Source organism: Physella acuta, unplaced genomic scaffold (genome assembly GCF_028476545.2).
Source record: "Physella acuta isolate Inbredline_101_S28 unplaced genomic scaffold, ASM2847654v3 ptg001171l, whole genome shotgun sequence".
Lineage (NCBI taxonomy): Eukaryota > Metazoa > Mollusca > Gastropoda > Physidae > Physella > Physella acuta.
The window spans coordinates 12787-37666 of NW_026732688.1; the positions used below are offsets into that span (position 1 = coordinate 12787).

The following is a 24880-nucleotide window of genomic DNA, read 5'->3' on the forward strand; positions in this document are numbered from 1 at the left end:
ATAGAACCTTCACACTTTAAGAAGAACAGTGGAGTGAACAGATTTTTCTAATAAAAATAGTTCTGCTACATCAACATAAAGCTATAGCTTTATTGAAAACATCTTCAGATAGTTTGTTTACACTTGACGTACTTTCATCTCAACAAATTCTGCAATATGTCCATCACTTGATAGCTCCTGCCAGAATATTCCTGTATCTGTGTCTGTTGTACCCCAGACACCATTTAAAGCTACAGGTCTACAGTTGTTATACCACCAACCACCTTTATGCTTTCCAGCACAATCTCCGCTGTCTAAATCATTGTCCCTGTCAATGGTAGAAAACTTCATACCATGGTGCCAGCTTAGTTTGTCTTTAACGTTCCCACTGAATGTCGTCACGTTTATTTTATACGACGCTGCTTCGTTGTCTACCTTGAAATGATCGTAATGGGCGTAGTACTTTTTACCTTTTTGAGTCATGTCGATTCTCAATTCATTGTACCCCTGTAACGTATAACACGTGTGACATATTAACCTTTTTAAAATATGGCCCAAGCTTGTATGTACAGATTATATTTTTCTAAACTCACCATCAAAGTCAGGTTAGAGATCCAGTCATTCCCAAGCCAGAAATCTCCAATCATTGAACCAAATCCATGTTTATAGGCGTCCCAATCTCTCGTAAAATTCACGTCACCCAAAACACGTCTCTGAAATAGGATATTTTGCAAGATATTGATAAACTATTTTAACCCAAAAAAGATAGATGTAATCTATAAAAAATAAAAAATAAAAATTCAAAAATATTTTAACGTATCAAATTTATCCACCTGAAAAATAATCCAACCTCCACCGTCAGTTTTTGTGTCGCACAAAGCCAATTTGTCTTGACCTAGTCTGACGGTCGTTCGTTCTGGTACATCAGTTTTGTCGTTCTTTTTACACTGTTTATAAATAGAAAGATGCTTGTTTTAACACATGACTAGAAATGGATGAGCTTACATACAAAGAGTGCCTTATAATGTGGGCTAGTTTTGTAGAAGCACACATAAATATATTTTCTAAGTCTTTATACAAGCACATAGTGTCGTATTTAATGATTCTTAATGATTTGTTAATTGTATATTGGTTGATTTAATTCTACTTAACAGTGCTAGTTCACTTAATATTTTTGGTGAAATAAAACAAAAACCTGAAGTCTCATCCGTGACAACACAGGATTGACGTTGTAGTCGTTTTTCATCTTGTATAGTTGTGTTTAAAGCTTCTATCATTCGGTTTGTTTGGTTGTTCAATGTGATTGTCTCGTTAAGTTTTACGTCTATAGCTCTAAGTTTGTCATTCACTGTTTGCATGTGATCTGTGATGTTATTTATCTTAGCACCAAGCACGTCGATTTCTCTAAGTCTGTCATTCACTGCTTTTTGTAGCGTGATGTTATTTATCTTTGCATCAAGCACATCTACAGCATTAGTAGAGCTGATGTGTTTGTTACTGTTGTTTAACTCTGTAGATGATGGAACCTGTGCCGTGTCGTAACTGTACCTATCTCTACCAGAATGTGACATCTGTAAGGACATTGACATGTCTGCACCTTTTAGTTTTTCTGGATCTTTAAAGGATTTCAGAAAGTCGGCCATTGTGTCCACAGTTTTCAAGTAGTTCAAAGTTTCAGCTTTCAAATTCAGCAACAAAACAGATTTCTTGATTTTCTCTCTTTCATAAGACGTTGTTCTTTTCTCTAGCATTGCCATGTCTCCTGTCTTATTGGTAAAATATACTTGACATTTATACTGGTGTAAATTACAGGCTGAAGTATTGGAGAAAGACAAGACCAGTTCTCCGTGATGTTTGGATAGTTTGCCCTCTGATAATATCCCAGATATTTTATAATCGCAAACCTTTGAATCAGATCCTGAAATAGACGCTAACAAAATCTTCCCTTCATTTTCACTGATCCTATAGACTGACATGTTGACAAGAGCTGACATCTGAGTGTCTTCTGTTATGTTTTCTGTACACTGGAGTTGTGCACAAAATAAACTTTTTCCATGGTAAAAGTGTTCTCTGGTCATATCAACTTTAAGGCCTAGAAAACAATAGACAAAATTAAATAGGTAATATCTAATGCGTTCAATTAATTAAATATTTTGTACATATCAGAGAGATTATGTGATGTGTACAATTAATTAAATATTGTGTACACATCAGAGAGATTATGTGATGTGTACAATTAATTAAATATTGTGTACACATCAGAGAAATTATGTGATGTCTTAAAATCTCCAGTCCGGGAACCGTCCTCGCCATTTTCCTGTTAGCAGTCAAGCATGCCACCACCCAATTATGAAGTTCATTCATTATTCAAACACAATAAAAACATTTCTTGTTAAATATTGTTTAAAATCACTGTAATTTAGTTTAATTATTTAAAAATAAAAAAATTACGATCTGAGGGTTTCGAGGGTCATCCATCAAGGACGTCACATATGTGTGTACATCACTAAGATTTTCGGATGTGAAGCTTAGTGAAATAAAACTCAATGCAGTATACTTTCATAAGCTGAAGTCACAGTCATATCGCTTTGTGTTTTTCAAATGTTTAAACCTGTTTTATAAATACTATTGTATTGCATAAGATCTGAAACCCTTCTACCTTTGAGTTTATCTTTTTAAAACCTTTAGTTTGCATAAAATAGTTACCTTTAATTTAAAAACAAATTCTGAAATGTTTTTTTCACGGATGATTGTTAAGCTTAATCAATAAAGATCAATAAACTAGATCATATGCGTTTCGGACATGGTAAATTTTTAAGAAGACAATATAATCACTTAAATATCCGTATTGTTTTGTTATCACTATTTAAAGGGCAACAACCAAGTTAATATTTTCTGGATAATCAGCAACACTGATTTGCATCTCTTTACGTACACTTTCTATCTATCGTAATGATAATACGTGGAACATTGAGCTGAATTGTCACATAATTTCAAAATAAAGTATTTATGGGCGAGTCATATTAAATGTATTATGTTTATATTGTTAGAATAATGTTAAACTTCACAACAAGTACTTAAGAAAAGTAATTTATGTTTAATAATTTTAATAGGCGACAAATGCACTGTCTTACAAAAATGCTATAAAGCAATTAATTAAGAAGAAGGCTAATAAGGTAATGTTTTGATCGATTAACATCCTACTGTTCCGTTTTTAGATAATAATATTTTCGACTTGTCTCATAAGTCCTAATATAATTAAAGTGAACTTACCAAACGACAGAAATAAGTTGACGGCTAACACAGCAGTAAAATATATTGCAGACATTTTAAACTATTGCAATAACATCAACTCAGCTGAGTACGTTCTCATAGCTGGTTTGTTTGTCAAATAGTCTCGTACTTATATACCGACCAGTTAAAAACATACATAAGTTGACAGGAGGTTGAAGGTCAACATGCACTTGTAAACAGATATGACGTAATGAGTTGGCCGCTCGAGTTGACCAGAAATAAATGTCTGAAGTTGAAACATGATGTCAGATAATATCACATAGATTTTCTCGTGTAATCGTTTCCTTACATACATACTTGAATAAGAAAGTATTCGCAACAAGAACCGACATGTAGCTACTAGCACGATACAGATTACTGTCTCATCGATACCAACATACTTATCAAAGTAAATAGAAACGGAAAGAGCAATTTGCCCCACTTAACAAAACTCGAGTTCCCATCACGAGTGACGTTTTCTATTTAAAAATAACTAATTAACTACTGACATGTAATATTCAGACATTTATTTTTAACCTTTAACATATGGTGTTGCAAAATACTGTAAAACCTCATATGATTGTCTTCATTTTAAAACATTGTTAAATTTGATGAATAACATGTATTTCTTATTGTAACATTTCAACTATATATTTATGAATATATTTAAACATTTCAAATATTATATAAATGTATAAACCAATTTTTTTACTAAAATCTATTTAAATTATACTAAGATTCTTATAATTTAACACATATTTTTAGGTTTACGACATATATTTTAAGCTCATGTGTTAACCTACATTGCAAGGTAGCAACAAGAAGAATGTTTAAAGAGTCAATTAGACACACTAATTAGTTGCAATAGCACTCGGGACAAAATAGATGAAATAGAGAGAGAGAGAACTAAACACACTGCATGCACATAAATACAAAGGCGCTCTCATTCGCAGTAGAATAAATATTTTAGGGAGTGAAGAACCATCCCACTACAATATAATACTCGAGCAAATACATGCCAACAACAAACACATCCACAGCATTACAACCAGCGGCGGCGCGTTGACAACCGACCCCGAAGCCATCAAAATAAGTTTTACAACATTTTACCAACAACTATTTAAATCAGAAGAGGTCAATACTAACCCAACACAAATATTAAAAAATATAAGGGCAGACGATGAATACTGAAAGAGAATAGACACGCCCATATCTAAAGAAGACATACTCAGATCAATCAATGGACTAACATTAAACAAATAACCGGTCCAGATGGCCTGACAAACGAGTTTTATAGGACTTTTGTAACGGACCTGGTCCCTATTTTACAGGCAGCTTACAGCGACATGCATAAAAGGAGAGACTGCGGAACCGACTTCAATAGATTCTATATAACTGATCCCAAAACCCGACACAGACAAAACAAAAATAACCAGCTACCGACCAATATCATTACTAAATAGCGACTATAAGATACTGACCAAAGCCTTGGTAAACAAGCTCGAAACTGTCATACCCAAACTAATAAACTCAGACCAGCAGTGTAGCGTACAGGGCAGAAACATGCAGAACCACACACACTTAACACCAGACATCCTGCATTACAACACACACAAAAACTCCAAGCTAGCGTTACTTAGTATAGACCAACAAAAAGCATTTGATAAGGTAGCACATACATGGCTATTTAAAACAACAGAAGCCTACAATCTAGGCAACTACTTCAGCACGTGAATAAAAACACTCTATAACAAAGCACACAGCCGCTTACTTATAAACAATAACATTTCTACTGCCATACACATCCAAAAATCAGTTAGACAAGGTTGTCCATTGTCCCCTATTTTATACATCCTTAGTTTAGAACCCCTCTTAGAGAATCTTAGACAGGACATCACTATAAAAGGACTAAAACTACCAAACATGGCTGATAAAAAGATATTGGCCTACGCCGATGACACAACTTTTCTACTTCAATATCTGAGAAAGCCATAAAGACAGTAATGGAAAGATTTATTGACTTTGGTAAAGCCAGTGGCGGAAAGATCAACACGGACAAATCGAAAGTGGTGGACAAACTAAAAATTTACGGAATAACTTATACAGGCGATAACAAGTTGAGAGACAATGCTACCTGGCTAAAGGTGACCGAAAAATCCAATCAGGCCTTAAAAATAAAAAAAATATTAACACAACGATCTTCACAGGAGCCACTCTAGTTAACAGATATGTCATACCTAAAATTATATTCCTAGCAACAAATAACAAATAACCTAACAGATTCATAAAAACAGCATACAAGCAAATTAGGGAATTCATCATTAAAAACACAATTAGAAACAGTAGCAACAGAACTTTGATACGAAGCAAGATAAATTGCGGTATAGGGCTACACGATATACATACAAAAATCAATGCCTTTATGTTAAAACACTTTGACAGAATTAAGATAGAACCACACAACTACCCATTGGCTCAATACTATATAGGGCTTAAAAAAAGAATATCCTCAAAGTTAATATCACAACACCACATTATGGAGGGAATGATATAGGGAACTTCTACAGAGAAATATTAAAAATATCTAAAGGAAACAACATCATTGGTGAAAATTCCAAAAAAAAAAAAATGCAACAACCTGGTTAAGAAACAAGCAACCCCTCCATACCATAGGATTAAATGGGCCAGATAGTACAATACAATAGATATAAGCGACACCTTCAGAAACTTACATAAGAAGCAAATAACACCCAACGTAATAGATTTTAGCTATAGGTTAATATTAACCACAACCCCAATCTCAAGCAACACCAAGTCAAGCAAAAACATTAAAATTACATGCCAGACCTGCAAACATAACATACAGGAGACAGAAAAAACTCATATTTTTAGAATGCAGTAAAATTCAATTAGCAAAACAAACACTAAAGACCATCTTAAAAACAAAGCAAATAATCACTACAAACAAAGCTATTACATTTAACGAAATCAACAAGACTGGAGACGCAACATATGACGACGACAAAATGATTGCGACATCTGTCTTTAGATCGCTAGTCTGGTATTTACGAAATAAGATTAAGTATGACGGATTTAAATATACAGACAAAGCTGTCAATGAAATCTTTAAATCGAGACTTAGATCAAGACTCAGTCAATACACACACAATTTCGACGGACAGCAGACATTATAAAATGCAAACTATTAAAATAATTATGTATAGGTGACATTATGGGGAGATATTTTCATGTCTTCTTTTTCCCATAGCACCGGTATAGCCTTTGCCCTCATTGAAAACAAAACATTATTTCATTAAAAAATTGTCCTATATGGCCTTGGTTTGAGACCACTGCCCTACTAAAGCATGCCAAATTTGACCTTGATCTGCAATTTATTTTTCCTACTAGGTCTATACTAGTCTATAGCAGACTCACGTACAGCCTACGCGCTTTAAAGCGCCGTATCTAAGACGTGTCAAAACTGGCCTTGAACTGTTTCCTCATACTTTGCTCAAAATAGAACGTGTCAAATACGGCATTGAACAGCCGTTCCACTTCTCTCCCCACTGCAGTGTCACATGTCTTTTCATGACGTAGTAAGTAGAACAACGCTTGCCCCTACCGCAAGTTAGGCCTAAAGGGGAATAATTTCCTTCCAAAAAAAAAAAAAAACCACCAAAAGATAATACCACCCTCCTCCAATTCGGTATCCAATTAGAATCTACTATGCATCTATGTTTTTTTGCTTTCTACTCTTTTATTTACAAATTGTTAATATTTCCTATTAATTTCTCACGCTGTTTATATCGTAAAAATTCTCAACAAAACTAAAAATATTTAAGACAATTATGGTAAAAATACAATTTTTGTATATGGGGTCATCCATAAATGACGTCACACTCGTAGGGGGGAGGGGGGGGGGGGGTCCGTAATTTTGTGACGATGTGTGATGAGGGGGAGGGGGGGGGGGGTGGGGTTCAGATGTTGCGACGTCACATTTTTGAATTATAAAAAAGCAATGTTAGAAAACGAATTTTAGACGTTATTTCGCGTTTTAGATAACTGTTTTAATAAATTGTAATAGTTTAGACAAGATTTTCGAAAAATATCGATGTTTAAAAAAAAATTCAACTGCAATTTTGAGGGGGGGGTGTTGTAGGTTGAGGTGTGACGTCATTTTAGGGGGGGGGTCTGACTTTTTGTGACGACGTGTGACGGAGGGGAGGGGGGAGGTAAAAATCGTCAAAAAAGCGTGACGTCATGTATGGATGACCCCTATCTTTATATCTAATTACCTTCATTATATTGTTGATCGACAAATCCTTTTTTATTTAAATACAGTTCACCATTTTCTTCATGTAATAATATTTTTTTAAAATGTTTGAATTAATTTACAGACTTACGCTCACACACATTTGTATATGCTTATGTAATTATTTCTATTTGAAAATAAAAGTATTAAAAATAATTAGATTGTAAGGAATTTTAAACTTTTATTACTGTTTTTACAAAAAAACAAGATGGTCGCCGTTGCAAGTGTTTGTAAATAGTGCTCCGTTAAAATTTTCATGTGCTATTTGTGACAATATTGTGTTTTTTTTTTCAGAATATGGATTTTAATGAAAGTGATTGAATACAGAAACGCTTCTTATCTTAATTTAATCTGCGTGGTTTTATTTCGGTTTGTGGACTTATTTTGTAAGTAATTTTTTTATACTAAACAAAAGTGAAAAAAAAAAGAAGTTCACTTTTTATGGTTCCAGAATATATTTGGATCATAATAGTAGGGAAATTATGTACATAAAATGTTCGAAAGGGGAGGTGTCCTCCTAGAACTGTGCGTAACGCAATGCCGTTGAATGTTTCAGAAATACCCAATGTTGTGCTAAATAGTATCGTTTACACCTTAGAATGAGTTTTTTTTTGTATGCACACTCTTTTGATTTCAATTAAATTCGTTTTAATGTAAGGAATACAGTTTTGGGTTTAGTCAGTTTTAGGTTATGTTGATGATGAGATCAAGGTTTAATTTTTCAGTTATGCTTTTCAAAAACACCAGGTTGTTTGGTTATTTTGAATTTATAAATATATATGGAATATATAGTCAAATTAATATTATATTTAAAGAGTCTACACCGCTGTGCTTTAACTTAGCAAGACATCCTTTATCAATGTGGAAGGTCATCTATGTAAAAGTGTCTCTAAATATTTTCAACGTTATGCAATACGGGGACAGAACTACCATACTGCCACACAACTCATTGCGGGGTGGGGGGGGGGGGGGGAGGAGTTCGTTCAGGGGACCCTAGTTCCGCCAAAAACCGGGAAACCATTACACATATCAAGCTTCATATCAGCAGTTTCATATACTTTTTACCGATTGCCTAATATGAAGTTACACTTTTCACAATTTTCGGCGGTCATAAATGAGATAAATAAGTTTTATTTTTATTTTATTTATTTTTTTGTTAGTTCAAGCCAGAAATGAGTTGGTCCTATTTCTGTTTGGTTTGGTGATCACAACAATTATACGTTGCAAGGAAACTACTAAACGAGGAAGGAGTGTGTGTGTGTGTGTTTTTGTGTGTGTTTTTATATTTCATTATAAAGCTTTACTTTTATGTATTGCTTATGTTTAATGGGCAAAGAAAATAAAATATGGCGTCCTTATGGGCGACCATAAACAAAGGTGAAATTTGTTACTGTTGAGTTTGGTCTTTTATTTCAAGTATTAAAATATTTTTTCCACAAGCCTAAATAAACTTGTTAAAAAAGAATACAGTTTTAGGATAGTATTTAACACTGGCAAGATTACAGTCACTAGCCTATTAACAGCTTATTTCCCCAATCAACACATTTGTTATACAAGCCTGAATCAGTGGTATCGATACAATAAAAAGGTTAATGTCCTTTTATCGGACCATAAGCTCGTTTCTTCTCATAGCGACGGTAGATAACTCTATATAATAACTTCCATCTCGACAACAATAGTTACCTCCCATCAGATGTGTATCACGTAATTATGTGCTAGTTATGTTAATGGAAGTCCAACATGAAATTGGTTTCTGTAGTGTATATAAGGTGACACTGGCGGGGTACGATTGTATTCATTCAGGTGAGCTGAGTGAGACGTTCTTCACTTGCTGAGAAATTTAACTGCTTGAGATATGCTGGTGAGATTCTGTTGTTTTGTTTTTTGTTTGGGTTTATAATTTAGTCTATTTTTGTTCGTTTTACCTTGGACTAAATGTTAGTCTAGTTTAGCCCAAGTCTAGATGCGGAAGTTTTTAATTTGGACAAGAGACGAGGGCCTAGTTTTAGCCTAAGTCTATACTGTGAGTTTTAAATTTGGATAGATCTGTGCGATTGTCCAATTTTTTTGTTTCTTTTTAATTATTTTAGCTGCAATTGTGCGAGTATTCAATTTTTTAAAATAATAAAAACGATCCGAAAAAAATAATTTTAGTTGTTGAAATTACAAGCGAACCTACATATATGTGCTATTATCATGTAACAGTTGACATATATTATAGTTTACCTCAGCTACAAAGATTTATTTTATTGTAGAACAGAGAAAACCGTGGATTCAGTTATGTAGTTGTAGGATGGCTCACTGTAATGAAGAACAGTTGCAGAATAAAGGATTGATGACACAATCAGTGATTGTTCACACAATCTAGCCTTCTGTTAGCACATACTGACTGATCGTGAAGTGATTGTGCATATAATCAAGGATTGTCGATACGTCAATGCTTAACTATTACTTGTTACTAATACTACATTTTTATTTTCCAATCGACCCTTAAATGCAATCGTAAAACAATTTAGTTTAACTTATACCATATACATGTTAATATGTTGACGACATATCAAACATCAATTCGTATATCTAATGATAAATTACATTGGATAAGTAAATCGTGAGTGTCAATCGTTAACCTCTATTTATACTGTTCCAATAGGCTGTGGTTCTTGCCATCGCTGTGGGCTGGGGTTTTCCAATTTTTACTGAGGCTGCTACGATAGACACGGCCATAAATGCTACAACTACTGGTGTTGAGGTGAGTGGTGGTAGTTTTGTGGGTGTCGGTGTCATGGGTGTGTGGTGGTGTCATGGGTGTGAGGTGGTATTATGGATGTGTGTGTGTGGTGTCATGGGTGTGGTTGTGGGGTCATGGGTGTGTGTGTGGTGTCATGTGTGTGTGTGGTGTCATGTGTGTGTGTTGTGGTGTCATGAATGTGTGGTGGTTTCATGGGAAGTGGTGGTTTTGAAGTTGTAATATGGTTTTATAAGTAAGTAATTGTTTCATGGTTGCTTGATTGATAGCTAGTAAATGTTGTTGTTTAACTTAATATCTAAATGACCAGCTGTTTTGATTGTGACTTCCTGCCTTTCTATGTAAATGTTATTATTGTTTTATATGCTAGTTTTATATCTGAGTGTGTGTGTGCATGTAAGTGATTGCTTTAGAGACATTTGAGATTGATGCGCTTGTTCTACATTCCACTAGTCCAGTTGAAAGAAAAGGTATTCAGGTGAAATGTTTGACCGTTTGTTCAATACGCCATCAAATACAGTATCGGTGCCGTAGCTAATTTGCCGGGGGAAGGGAAGGGGTGTCTTGATGGGTTGATTGATTTTGTTATAGCTTAGGTCAAAATTAATGTAATGCTGATTTAAATAATATGCTGGTGATTGACTTGTTAGTGGGGGATGATAGTGTTGTGTAATTTAAATCATTACATCATATTTCTTTCATTAATGTCTCACTCCTATCATCCGATGGCACCCCATGCAACACGCCTGTCATAAAATGTCACACACCTGTCATCCCATGTCACACACCTGTCATCTCATGTCACACCTGTCATCCCATGTCACACCTGTCATCCCATATTACACACCTGTCATCCCATGTCACACACCTGTCATCCCATGCCACACACCTGTCATCACATGTCACACACTTGTCATCCCGTTTCACACGACTGTTCAAACAGGAATTAAAACAACGGGTCACTGACCTGGAGACAATGATGACCAACCTGGCCCGTCAGACCATGTCGCAGCAACTGTTTGTTGAAGAAAGGTACACAACTCTTGTCTTATAAAATACAATCTCTAAAGGCATGTCGCAGCAACTGTTTGTTAAACAAAGGTACACTACTCTTGTCTTATAAAATACAATCTCTAAAGGCATGTCGCAGCAACTGTTTGTTGAAGAAAGGTACACAACTCTTGTCTTATAAAATACAATTTCTAAAGGAACGTTTCAATTCTTTGATTTATGGCCGCTTTAAAAACACAAACACGTCTATCTATCTATCTATCTATATATATATATATATATATATATATATATATATATATATATATATATATATATATATATATATACAATTATTTTCCCAACGGTCAGGATTCGGTCTGATGGTCACTCGGGGGTCAAACAGCTCAGGGACTACACCCACGGGACGTCCAGTTACTTTGATGCCACCCACATCGGCAAGGCGGTCAGCGCCATGCACGACCACAGCAACTACAACGACACCCTGGGTATGGGAGAAACTATAGTCGTCATGAACGGGGTGGAATTTAGGTAAGTATTGTGGAAAAGGTGGAAATTGTGTGTTTGGTTGACACTGTTGTTATAATTAAAAGAATAAAGTTTTTTCGGCTAAAAATTACTTTGTTGTTTTAGATTAATTTTAGATTTCCTTTTTAAAACAATTTTTTTCATCTCTTTCATCTGAATCATCTGATTTATATTTTACTGATTAGAACATAATATCCGCTTTTTAACATATTTTTTGTCATTTAAGTTAACTCACATCCAAGCAATAATATTTTACTGGTTGTCTCCCATAGACCATATTCTGATTTCGTCTTTTTTTTTTGCAAGAATTTTTCTTTCAATTACGATCTCTGTCATTTACATCAAAACACTAAAAAAATTTCTGTATAGGCTTATTGTGTGCGTTTTTAGTCTGCTGTACATGAAATGTATTTTACATAGTTAGTCTTTTCAGCTACCATTTTTCGCAGAAATCTAAACAAAGCATAAATCCCAAACACTTTATTTCAACAAATTTACAGCAACGTGTAACATATTTCATCGTGAAATTTCATTTAATATTCATCGCAACGTGACATTACATGCAACACTCGTTGCGCTGCGTGACAATGTGCTATGTCCTACAACGTCGTAGTATGACACCCCGACAGTGTGCTCTCTGTCCTACAGGACCCGTCACAACGACTACCGGATGGTGCAGCCCCACCCCACCAGTAAAGTTTTCCGTGCTGTGGTCAACCTCTCCCCACCCCCAATACCACCAGCTGTGCTTAGTAAACCAACGGTCGATGTAAGCAAAACATTTATTGGTTAAATTATACTCTTTTATAGACACACACATACACACACACACACACACATATATACATATATATATATATATATATATATATATGTACACTCGTGTTTTAGTGTGTGTTTTAGTGCCTGTCTGTGTGTTCTGGTCTGTTCATTGTATATTCCCTTTTTATTCCTCAAACTTTCAAAAATATCGAGTCAATGTGTAGTCCTAAGATCCCCATCCTAACGTATCAATATGTTGACCTCCTATCACTTTCCTAACGAGTCAATATGTTGACCTCCTATCACTATCCTAGTGAGTAAATGTGTTGTCCTATAATCCCTATCCTAACGGGTCAAAGTTAATATGCTGACCTTCTATCCTTATCCTAAGTCAACGTTTTGTCCTATTATCCCTGTCCCTGTGAGTCAAACACATCAAACTATCCCTATCCTAACGCCTCACCTTCCGTACCATCAGCTTCAGATCACGGAGATGATCGAGTGGTTCCGGGCCTTCTACCAGCAGAACTACACAGTCCGAGACTACAGACCTTACTTCCGGCCTGCCATGTGCTACATGGAGGGTGAGTACAGTTGGTGTGTTGTATAGATGTGAGCTAAATTTCTTATATCGCTGTTTGTAACTTGTAAATACAAATTTCTTCCATGAAACCTGAATTGCCTCGCTATAACAGTTGTTTATCCCTTGAATATAGTTTGCTTCCTTTTTTTGCGGGATTGTCTACCTATAGTACGGTTAATTTCTCTTTATTCTGAATTGTTTCCCCCATATTAGGGGTTATTTCCCTTTAATACAGGTTGTTTCCCCTGTGTGTTATTTTTATTTTATATATTGTATTGCCTTGCATTGGTACACAGCTAAATAATCATATTCCTACTTATTAATTGCGTGCATTTGTGATACTATCAACTTTTTTTTGGTTCTTAACTCTTACAAAAATTAACTTTTTGTAAGTGAACGTGTAAAGCACTAACCCAAGTATACTTTTCATAACTTCTCATCACATTTCTGACTTTTTGTAAGTGAAAGTGTTAAGCACTAACCCAAGTATGCTTGTCATAACTTCTCATCACATTTCTGACTTTTTGGAAGTGAAAGTTTTAAGCACTAACCCAAGTATACTTGTCATAAATTCTCATCACATTTCTCCCCAGGCGCCTGGACTCTCGATGCCACGATCCAAGAACCGTTTGCCAGTGACCGACACAATTTGGTGGCTGACTCCTGGCTGGACCTTCAGCAACAGGTGATGTCAACATACGAATCACACACTCACATACACACACACATAAACACATAGACACAGACACACTCACACACACATTTACAAACACACACAAATAGACACACTCACACACGGTCACAGGCACTCACACACACACAAACACATAGACACAGACTACACACACACTCACACACACAGACACGCACACACACATCCACACACACACACAAACACACACACACCAGTTATAACACGCACACACACGCACTCACACACACAGACACAGACACATACACACAAACACAAACACACACAAACACACACACACCAGTTATAACACACACGCACACGCACTCACACACACAGACACACAAACACACACACAAACACACCTCGTATTCAGATCACAGACTCGAGTTACATAGGACGTGACGCGCCTAAAACTAAGGAGGCTGGGCTTAGTACTGACCACACTATCCCTTTATTTTCCCAAGTCATTAATCAGATCAACTCTACTTCATCTGCCTCATGTATCTTGGGCACTGTCCAGAAAAAAATGCTACTCGCGTGCTACCTATAACAAATGATATTCCGTTGTTAAATTAGAACATTGAGTTTCTCATCTAAAACCATTTAGACCCTATCCATACAGTCTTGCCTCCAATATTCTGCTGGGATACCCTTCATTTTGACCTGTCTTGTCGTGAAAGCTCATGAGCTGAATACAAAACCCGTGCTTGAGCTATGTCAGCTTAAAGCTAAGAATGAACTCAATGAGCTAAAAACAGATTACAGTTCTGTATACCCTATCTGTATCTAAAGTTTTCTTGTTAAGATCCAAACTTCTGTATACCCTATCTAAAGTTTTAAGATCCCAACTTGTGTATACCCTATCTAAAGTTTTCTTGTTATGCTCCAGATCCGCTACACCTCCTACACTGGCAACAAGGATCTGAAGGAGAACTTCTCCTAAACTTCTGTATACCCTATCTAAAGTTTGCTTGTTAAGATCCCAACTTCTGTATACCCTATCTGTATCTAAAGTTTTCTTGTTAAGATCCCAACTTCTGTATACCCTATCTAAAGTTTTCTTGTTAAGATGCCAACTTCTGTATACCCTATCTGTATCTAAAGTTTTCTTGTTAAGATCCCAACTTCTGTATACCCTATCTAAAGTTTTCTTGTTAAGATCCCAACTTCTGTATACCCTATCTAAAGTTTTCTTGTTAAGATCCCAACTTCTGTATACCCTATCTGTATCTAAAGTTTTAAGATCCCAACTTGTGTATACCCTATCTAAAGTTTTCTTGTTATGCTCCAGATCCGCTACACCTCCTACACTGGCAACAAGGATCTGAAGGAGAACTTCTCCTACCTGCCCACGGCCATCATCTCCATCAACGAGACCACAGGCAAGCCCGTGTACGCCCAGTGGAACTACAGGATCCTGTGTAAACCTTACAGTGGGGACATTCCAACCTCGTACTTCAGACAGGTGAGGCTAGCCAGGTGTCTACATAGGCAGGTGGGGCTAGACAGGTGTCTACGTAGACAGGTGAGTCTAGACAGGTGGGTCTAGACAGGTGAATCTTGTCAGGTGAGTCTAGACAGGTGAGTCTAGACAGGTGGGGCTAGACAGGTGGGGCTAGACAGGTGTCTACCTAGGCAGGTGGGGCTAGACAGGTGAGGCTAGACAGGTGAGTCTAGACAGGTGTCTACGTAGACAGGTGGGGCTAGACAGGTGAGGCTAGACATGTGTCTACATAGACAGGTGGGGCTAGACAGGTCTCTACATAGACAGGTTGGGCTAGATAGGTGAATATAGACAGGTGGGGCTAGACAGTTGTCTACATAGACAGGTGGGGCTAGACAGGTGTCTACATAGACAGTTGGGGCTAGACATCTGGGTCTAGACAGGTGTCTACATAGACAGGTGAGTCTAGACAGGTGAATCTAGACAGGTGAGTTTACAGTTGTGATTCTCTTCCCCTCCCCCTTAAGGCAACTAAATGCTGGCGGTATACCCAGAACTCAATTTGCTCCAAACAAAAATGACTGGAAAACGATAAAAATTCCTATTGAGTTGTTGCGCATGCGCTGACAAGTGAGCACTTTCCGATGTGATTGCCAATGGACAACTAGTTATTCATTTATCTAGACTCTAGACTCTAGACTGTCTTAACAATCTTATTTTTTAAAGTTTAATTTAGTACTGGGCGTTTGATTTGGAGTAGCAATAGATATATAATAAAAATGAACTTCTATTTATTTAGAAATTTATAGCTAAACACTAAGGTTTATATTTTTAACATATTGTTTAACTATAATTCAAAAATGTAAGTTTACTTAACATTTTGACAGAAGTTATATAATATTTAAATATGCCTAAATTAATTTGAGTAAATAAACAATAATTAATATTTATTAATTATTAATTATTGAATTTCTTGGAATTTTGTTTTACTTCGAACACAGAAATTCAGATTGTCTACCTTTGGTTTTAATTTATAATACATTAATAGGCAGTAAATGACGAATAAATATTCATCTCAAAACACGTTTTGGAAGCCTTATATTACACCATTAAATTTAAAATGAACAAGATATTTTTACCCACATCACAGTTAGTATATGTATCTTTAACATGAGGTGTCTAAGGTAATTATTTTAAAATAGGCCATTTATATTTCTATTAGTATTTTTTTGTTTATTGGAAAACTTTAGTTTACTTTTTCAAAAATCTTTTCGCGACTTTACTAGACCTTGTCGTCGCATCTCTTGTATTCCTAAATTTTTATCGCAAACAAAAATGTATTAGAGAGTTAGACACTAAAAGCATCGTCAACTTGATAGCGTCTAGTCGACATTCATACTCTCGTAGACATCCAGCAATCATTAGTAACTTTACCGTGAATTCCAAAGTCTCCCCTGACAAACAGTCACCCATATGATGCTGTACGATTGTATTCTCTTTACATCCAGTTATCTATGTACTATTGTTTCCCCTGACATTTAGTCACCCAAATTATACTGTACTATTGTCTACCCTGAACTAACAGGATTATGTACGATTGTCTCCCTTAACATCTAGTTACCCATATAATTCTGTACTATTTTCTCCCCTGAAATCCAGTCACTAATATAACTCTGTAATATTATCTCCCCTCACAGCAAGACGACGGGCCCTACCAAGAGAGTTACCGCCAGCCGCTGAGCCGTGTGTTGGCCACAAGAGCCGCACGGTTTAGACTGTCAGAGTACAGCGATGAGAGGTAGGTGGGGGGGGGGGGGGGTGGCGTGGTTATTTGTAGTTTTTTCTACTGCTGGTAATGTCACATGTTTAGCTTTGGTACCTTTTGTTTGGGTTAAGTGGGAAACACCTTTAGAGAAGATGAAACTCTAATGTTAGAAGTAAGGGTGGGTTTTTGGAATTGCCATTGTTTTTACCGGAATAAAAAAAATGTATTCGATGTCAAAGGAAATTTAGAAAACGTATAAAAGTGGTTTGTTTTTGTTTCGACCGTCAGTTAACTAATATATCGCATATTTTTTTAGTTTGTAGCTGAGTTGCGTACAAATTTCATTTGATTTTTTCTTGCTTTGTTTGCGGAAAGATTTCTGTTTACTTCTGAGTGGTAATAGGTTAATAGAGTAATTTTCTTTGGTTATAGATAGAAGAAGCTTGCAATAAACAACAAAATTAAAAAAAAAATTCTTTAAAGCTTAAAATATTTAAGTACCGTTGCATATCATATAGCTCAAGAAACTCACTGTTCCGTTCATGTTGTCTGTCCAATCATTTTTGAAATTCGCTATTTGTCGTCTGCATACAATCTCAGCATTCCATTTTCCCTACTGCCATCACTTATTTTATCTGCCATAGCAATTAGAAATTTGCTATTTGTTTTCTGCCCAACATCTCAATGTTTGCATTCTTGTACATCCTATCTCATCACTGTTCGAAATGTTCGTCTGTTACCTGAATGTATCGTCTCCCGTAGATTCACGTGGTTCACGTTACTGGACAAGATCTTCAGCGAGATCCCAGGAGCAGACAACATCCCCGACCTCCTGAACGAGGCAGCTTTTGGTCAGGACATCTACTCACAGGACAGCTCCAACTACACCAAGCTCAACACCGGCTACTACCACAGGATGCTCAAGACTGGCGCAGCGGGTGCTATGGGAACCTCGGTCAGTTCATTACAGCTTCGTATCCTCTTTTGCTTCAGTCTTTTTAACTTCTTAATCAGCCTTTTACTTCTTTTTCAGCTTTTCCCTTCTTTTTTTCAACTTTTTACTTCTTTTCCAGAGATTTAAGCACTGTTTAGTGTATTTATTATTTTTAGCTTCATATATTAAAATAAAATTACCATTAGGATATATTTTAATGATTTATACACTGAAGCTTTTCTACTATTTTCTTATAGTACTTATCCCGGTTACGAAACAGAATTTTAATTTTATTCGTTGTGTTATGTATTGTTCTATTATGGTATCTATGCGTTTTCTAACTTTAAATGATAAAATGTGATTGGGCAATGACATAATAATATGGTCTGCTTGCAGAGCGTTTTCCGTGGGTTTTCCGATGAAATGTTGTTCTTCGCTGAGACGACCCAGCCTCTTATCGCCCCTGTTGCCTTCAAGAGTTGTCCCAACACCACATACTGTGTTACACGCTACTCCAGGTCATTGGACGATTTTTGTTTTTTATAAACACGGTGTATCTATTTTTAGATATGTAAAGTAAACAGTTCGCTGTAAGGTTAAATATACTCATACGTAGATATCCCTGCTCGTAGCTATACAAGTATACATATACGTACACATACACATACTTAAAGAGTTTCTTTCTCTAACCACATGTCATACACATACATAAAGATTTTTAAAATGTGTGAGAGATTTGCATGAAATGTCTCTTAAAGACTTCTGAAAATGTGTTTTTTTTTATATCCCATAGATTCACATACGCCATTCCCCTAAAAGTTGCCTATAATTTGTTTATTCTCTAACCCCATAGGTTCACATACGCCATTCCTCTAGAAGTTGTCTACTTGTCTCCCTTACTTAGCTGGAACCCTTATAACTTATCCATCTATGCAGTAAGTATGAGCTTTATAATTTGCTCATTTATTAGTAAATATAACATGCATAATATGTCCTTGATGACGACGATGATTATGATGTTGATAATGATGATGATGATAATAATGATGATGATGTTGTTGATGATGATGATGATGATGATGATGAAAATGATGATGATGAAAATGATGATGTTAAGGATGATGATGATTATGATTATGATGATGATAAAGATGATAAAGATGATAAACCGGACAATGGGTTGTACTAAAAATAGGGGTGATAGGATGTTTTAATTTAATTTTAATTTCAGGTTAATTCATATGGCCAAAAGTTAGTGTTACGGTTATGGTCAAAGTTGGATTCGAGTTTAGGTTAGGGTTAGGTTAATCTTGGTATTAGCAAATTCTACCATAATTTGATACAGCTAAGCCAGCACCGATTATTATGAGATTCCGTGGCACGGTCATACTCTTTCATCAGACATACATCTGAGAGATCATTTTCTCACCTGATGATGTGCCTAGTTTAATTTTAAAGTTTTCTTTGAATTTGATAAGTTTGCGTTTATTTAAAAAAAGATGACCATTTTCTTTGTTTTTCTTCAAGAGTAACAAAATCGTTTATGCCAACGGACGGTCCGGCAGCACGACCAACACAACGAGAGCCTACAACGGGACGTCACCCAACAGTTTCTATTACCTCACTCCACAAGCGTTCTACTCCAGCTCTACAGGGGAGGTAAGCTAAATGACACTTTCCTTCTGTAGATTCTTTTTTTTTTGTTGACGGTGAATACTTTTTAATTTGCGGAATTTCCAAAATTGTTATTTGTACTTATTAATCTGCGAATTGTCCACATTTTATCCACAGAGTGACCCAGCCGACACTGCCGGGGGTGGGGTTGGTGTCCTGGACAAACAGGGCACCATCAGAAACGTCTCAGCTTCCGGCATCCCCATCCTCTCTCTTCCAATCAGAGGTAGCCATCTTTAGCCATCCTAACTCTAGATTTTATTTTTAAAGTCAGCTTGTGAAAAAAAAATATAACTAATTAATTACCATAACTTTTGGATTATTTACGTGATGCATATATTTATATTCGATTGAACTCCTCAAATCTTTAAACGTGTGAACTTACCAGACATTATTTATTTTGATTTAACTCGTCAAATCTTTAAACTTGCCAGGCATTGGGAGCATCCGTTTCCGGTACCCGATTCCGCCAGTTCATGCCGAGGGCAGCGTTGCTTGGAAAGAAATAGAAGTCATCAAAAACAGGATGGCGCAGATGAAAACAACGACTGGGGGTAGCTCGGCGTACCAGATGGAGGTAAGATTTGTCTAAAGGTAAGACATGTCTCGAGGTAAGACTTCTCGTTGTAAGACTTGTCTCAAGGTAAGACTTGTCTCTAAGACTTGTCTCGATGTAAGACTTGTCTCGAGGTAAGACATGTCTCGAGGTAAGACTTGTCTCGATGTAAGACCTGTCTCGAGGTAGGACTTGTCTAGATGCTTGTGGATGACAGAGGTAGTGCCCAGATTCTTTCAGGCATTTCAGCCCCATAAGGAAAAAAATGTCTAAAAGAAACACTGCTTGCTGGATATTGTACTAATATTAAGTACTTAGAGCTGCAAACAAATATAATTTCTGCTTTTTAGTGCCTCGGGTAATCCAACTTTTCCGATTCATTATCTCATATATTGCTCCCGCTTTAAAAAAAAACACCAAAAGGCAAATTCTTTTTTCTGGGTAACTTCTGGCCGTTATGCCTTGGTCTGAAACTGATACTGGTTAAATCTACTTTACCTACCCAGTCTACAGATTGATTTGAGTAGGAACAAAACTTTTAACAATCTGTTTTAGCTCAAAAAATGACGTCTATTGCTTTTTTATTAAGTCCCAAATTACTGCTTAACTTAATTCTCTATTCGCATGAATAAACCGTTCAAACTGCATGCAAGATATAGCGGCATCTCAGTATAACAAGTGTGATGTGAGAGTATTACAGTAATTAGGACACAAACACAATCTTAGCTTGATTTTATCAGTTGGATTTACCAATGTCACATTGTAATGCTAAATGTAGCATTATGTTGTTGAAAAAAAATTTTAACCCACTCTAACAACCCCCTTCCCCCCCCCAAACCCCAGCTGTACCCGACCCTAGTGAGCGGCAACCACTACCACGAGTTCACCCTCCTCAAGTCAGACTACGACGCCATTGTCAGCGGCAATGTCGTCTCGGCCACCACCTCCCAGGCCAACGGTCACGTGCACAACCTTGACCTCTGGTTGAACCCGGCCACCAAGGTCGTGGAGTACAAGGCCTGCGACTACCAGGACGTCTGCTGGGACCAGCACCCCAAGAACATCAAGATCGTCTCCGGCCCTTAGAGACGTCAACAACAATCTGTATCCGGCGGAAACAACGACCACGTGTGTAGTCTATAAATAACCTGCTTCTAAAAATAACCTGCTTCTAAAAATAAACTACAAATAAAAAAAAAATATTTTATTCTTTTGCAATTTAGAATGTATAGACTGTTGTATGATATTGTATGATAGCCAATTGTGTAATTAGACAAAGTGCCGAGTACCTACATTAAAGAAATTAATCTGTCCCTGCATTGGATTTGTTCTGACGATAACAATTGTGTAGCAGCAGTAATCAAACAGCATCTTCATGGGTAGCTTCCCTTGCATCATTTTATTTTATCCGAGTTTAAAAATTAACTTCGATTTAACTCAGCGATCAATGATAATACACTAGTATTTTTCCTACTTCATCTACCAGTTCTTGCGTTTTATCTGTCAGACTTTTTTTTATCTACCAGACTTTTTATTTTATCTGACAGACTTTTTATTTTATCTGACAGACTTTTGGTTTTATCTACCAGACTTTTTATTTTATCTGACAGACTTTTTATTTTATCTGACATACTTTTGGTTTTATCTACCAGACTTTTTTTTTATCTACCAGACTTTTTATTTTATCTGACAGACTTTTTATTTTATCTGACAGACTTTTGGTTTTATCTACCAGACTTTTATTTTATTTGACAGACTTTTGGTTTTATCTACCAGACTTTTTAATTTATCTACCAGACTTTTTATTTTATCTGACAGACTTTTTCTTTTATCTTCAGCTTGTTGCCTGGTCTGCTAGTTTTTTTTTTCTGATTTAGCTTATCTGATTATAAACCCTTAAAAGTTGCATACACTGTATAGACGATGCCAAATAAAACTTAGATAAATAATAACTTTGGCGACCAGTCGAAAGTTTGTCTATCCAGAGACGAAGATAAAAAAATGTTCAGCAGATAACAGGGGACACGCATGTGTGGACAAGAAAGATCACGTGGTCAGAGCAGACATGACCTCGTCAGCCAAACTACACCTTCAGGTGGTAATCAAAAACGAGCATCCGGTCACACAGCCAGTGAGCACACGTGAACAAGGGACCACAAGTGAACGAGTGACCACCAAGAATGGCGCGGTGTCAGACAGCCCAGCTGCCAGAACCAGACGATCGGATATTTATCAACATACTCGTCTGACAACATAGCGGGCAACCCAAACACTCCAAGTATAAATGTCACGTGAGAATGCCAGAATCTCCAGCATGATCCTGTCAGTCCCTCGACTTTTCATGAACCAACATACATCGCTATAATCTTTAAAGTTGTTAAGTTTTATGTTTTAATGGAGCATGCATCGCTGAAGTAAATTTAACAGCCACATAACCCATTTTTAAGTAAATTATTGCATTGCATTTTGAATATCGAAGTTCCTCTTGTGTAGACAAAACCTTGGTGACAATTTATATTTAAGGTGGCTATTCATTCGCTAAAGCATTCGAGTTTTCAGTGATGTATCAGCTGTTTAATTCGGCTTCTCTGTTATTGAAGTCTCATTCAGTTTAGAATTTATTTCAGTCCATAATGTTTATTCTATTGTAATTTTTACTTGTTAGTTTGTTATTGTAATGTGTTACTAAAAGTAGAATCTATATCAAAATATTTAACACAATGTTTTTCTAAGTGGTAGGCATTCTTGGTGAACTATGTACGTCCACAAAAACGTTATTAATCAATACAATTATGTAACTGTGGCTTTAACCTTCCCTTTTCGGACGTACTGTTTTTCCTTATAATTTGTATCAATTTATCCATGCTTATTTCCTGTTTAATAAGTATACTTGTGGATACTGTACATGTATGTATAAACGTTTTAAGTATACGTAATATATATATATATATATATATATATATATATATATATATATATATATATATATATATATATATATATATATATATATATCCCAGACTTGAAGGAAACCAAAAAATCGAGGAATAATGAAGACGCTTCTAGACCTGCCATAAAGACAAATAAAAATGACTCAGACTTGGAAGAAAATGAAACATCCTCAGTTTGCGAAGGTTTGAACTTTGTCACCACATGTTATAGCTTAATTTTCTTGCTCCAATTATCTTTGCAAATACCTATTGGATTTTTAGCATCTATAAAACTACCAACGTTTTTTTTTTTATTTTAAAAACTTCAGACGAGGAAACTATCGAAGCGTTGCCAATTGATTCCGGAAGTACGTCATCAAAAGCCAGCTCGCCAAGACGCGGACGGCACGAGACGAAACTCTCACTGCCCCCAATAACTAAAAACAACAACTTAGGTAACCACTCACGCGTGACCGTCGCTGATTTACACGCACCTGTCCCTCGGGCAGCAGAGGGACGGGGAAAACCAGGAGGACACACAGTGACGTCCGGCGACATGCCGTCCAAGACGTCTGGTGACGTGTCGTCCAAGACGTCCGCCTCCAAGGAAGTGACGCAAGAAGGCAGTTGGAAACACGTCAAGACCAGAAAAAATTCTCAAAAAGGTTTTTTTTTTGTTCTTCTAAATATCATTAAATATCATATAGTGAGATATTTGACGTGGGTTGTGAGATATATGACGTGGGCTGTGAGATATATGACGTGGGCTGTGATGTATAAGACGTGGGCTGTGAGATATATGACGTGGATTGTGAGATATATGTCGTGGGTTGTGAGATATATGACGTGGGCTGTGAGATATATGACGTGGGTTGTGAGATACATGACGTGGGTTGTGAGATATATGACGTGGGTTGTGAGATATATGACGTGGGCTGTGAGATATATGACGTGGGTTGTGAGATATATGACGTGGGTTGTGAGATATATGACGTGGGTTGTGAGATATATGACGTGGGTTGTGAGATACATGACGTGGGTTGTGAGATATATGACGTGGGCTGTGAGATATATGACGTGGGCTGTGGGATATATGACGTGGGTTGTGAGATATATGACGTGGGCTGTGAGATATAAGACGTGGGCTGTGAGATATATGACGTGGGTTGTGAGATATATGACGTGGGTTGTGAGATATATGACGTGGGTTGTGAGATACATGACGTGGGTTGTGAGATATATGACGTGGGCTGTGAGATATATGACGTGGGCTGTGGGATATATGACGTGAGTTGTGAGATATATATAAGGGCTGTGAGATATATGACGTGGGCTGTGAGATATATGACGTGGGCTGTGAGATATATGACGTGAGTTGTGAGATACATGACGTGGGTTGTGAGATATATGACGTGAGTTGTGAGATACATGACGTGGGTTGTGAGATATATGACGTGGGCTGTGGGATATATGACGTGGGCTGTGAGAAATATGACGTAGGGCTGTAAGATATATGACGTGGGCTGAGAGATATATAACGTAGGTTGTGAGATATATGACGTGGGTTGTGAGATATATGACGTGGACTGTGAGATATATGACGTGGACTGTGAGATATATGACGTGGGTTGTGAGATATATGACGTAGGGCTGTAAGATATATGACGTGGGCTGAGAGATATATAACGT

The 24880-nt window shown here is 36.6% G+C and overlaps 2 protein-coding genes and 1 long non-coding RNA gene across 3 annotated transcripts; 1 reads left to right on the forward strand and 2 right to left on the reverse strand.

Moving 5' to 3' along the window:
- Nucleotides 1-300: 300 nt before the first annotated feature.
- LOC131956697 (uncharacterized) lies at nt 301-923 on the reverse strand. The gene is made up of 3 exons (XR_009388985.1): nt 813-923; nt 573-692; nt 301-486 (listed from the first exon to the last, which is right to left on the reverse strand). It is a non-coding gene; the product is annotated as an uncharacterized LOC131956697 (long non-coding RNA).
- Nucleotides 924-1085: 162 nt separating this feature from the next.
- LOC131956713 (uncharacterized) lies at nt 1086-3365 on the reverse strand. Its single transcript, XM_059321275.1, has 2 exons — nt 3253-3365; nt 1086-2071 (listed from the first exon to the last, which is right to left on the reverse strand). Exons 1-2 carry the CDS (start codon nt 3305-3307, stop codon nt 1086-1088), a joined length of 1041 nt encoding a protein of 346 aa, XP_059177258.1. The 5' UTR covers nt 3308-3365.
- Nucleotides 3366-9328: 5963 nt separating this feature from the next.
- On the forward strand, nt 9329-21436 carry LOC131956716 (uncharacterized). The gene is made up of 16 exons (XM_059321277.1): nt 9329-9425; nt 10215-10313; nt 11254-11342; nt 11673-11852; nt 12498-12618; nt 13090-13195; nt 13788-13879; nt 15180-15353; nt 17030-17130; nt 17860-18052; nt 18428-18549; nt 18885-18966; nt 19559-19690; nt 19823-19931; nt 20140-20282; nt 21105-21436. Exons 1-16 carry the CDS (start codon nt 9420-9422, stop codon nt 21345-21347), a joined length of 1992 nt encoding a protein of 663 aa, XP_059177260.1. The 5' UTR covers nt 9329-9419; the 3' UTR covers nt 21348-21436.
- The last annotated feature ends 3444 nt before the right edge of the window (nt 21437-24880 follow it).

Coding starts and splice junctions, on each gene's coding strand:
- LOC131956716 (XM_059321277.1), top strand. Junction 13,880..15,179: donor GGCTGGACCTTCAGCAACAG/GTGATGTCAACA, acceptor GTTATGCTCCAG/ATCCGCTACACCTCCTACAC. Junction 19,932..20,139: donor CCTCTCTCTTCCAATCAGAG/GTAGCCATCTTT, acceptor TAAACTTGCCAG/GCATTGGGAGCATCCGTTTC.
- LOC131956713 (XM_059321275.1), bottom strand. CDS start 3,307: ATGTCTGCAATATATTTTACTGCTGTGTTAGCCGTCAACTTATTTCTG. Junction 2,072..3,252: donor CAACTTATTTCTGTCGTTTG/GTAAGTTCACTT, acceptor ATTGTTTTCTAG/GCCTTAAAGTTGATATGACC.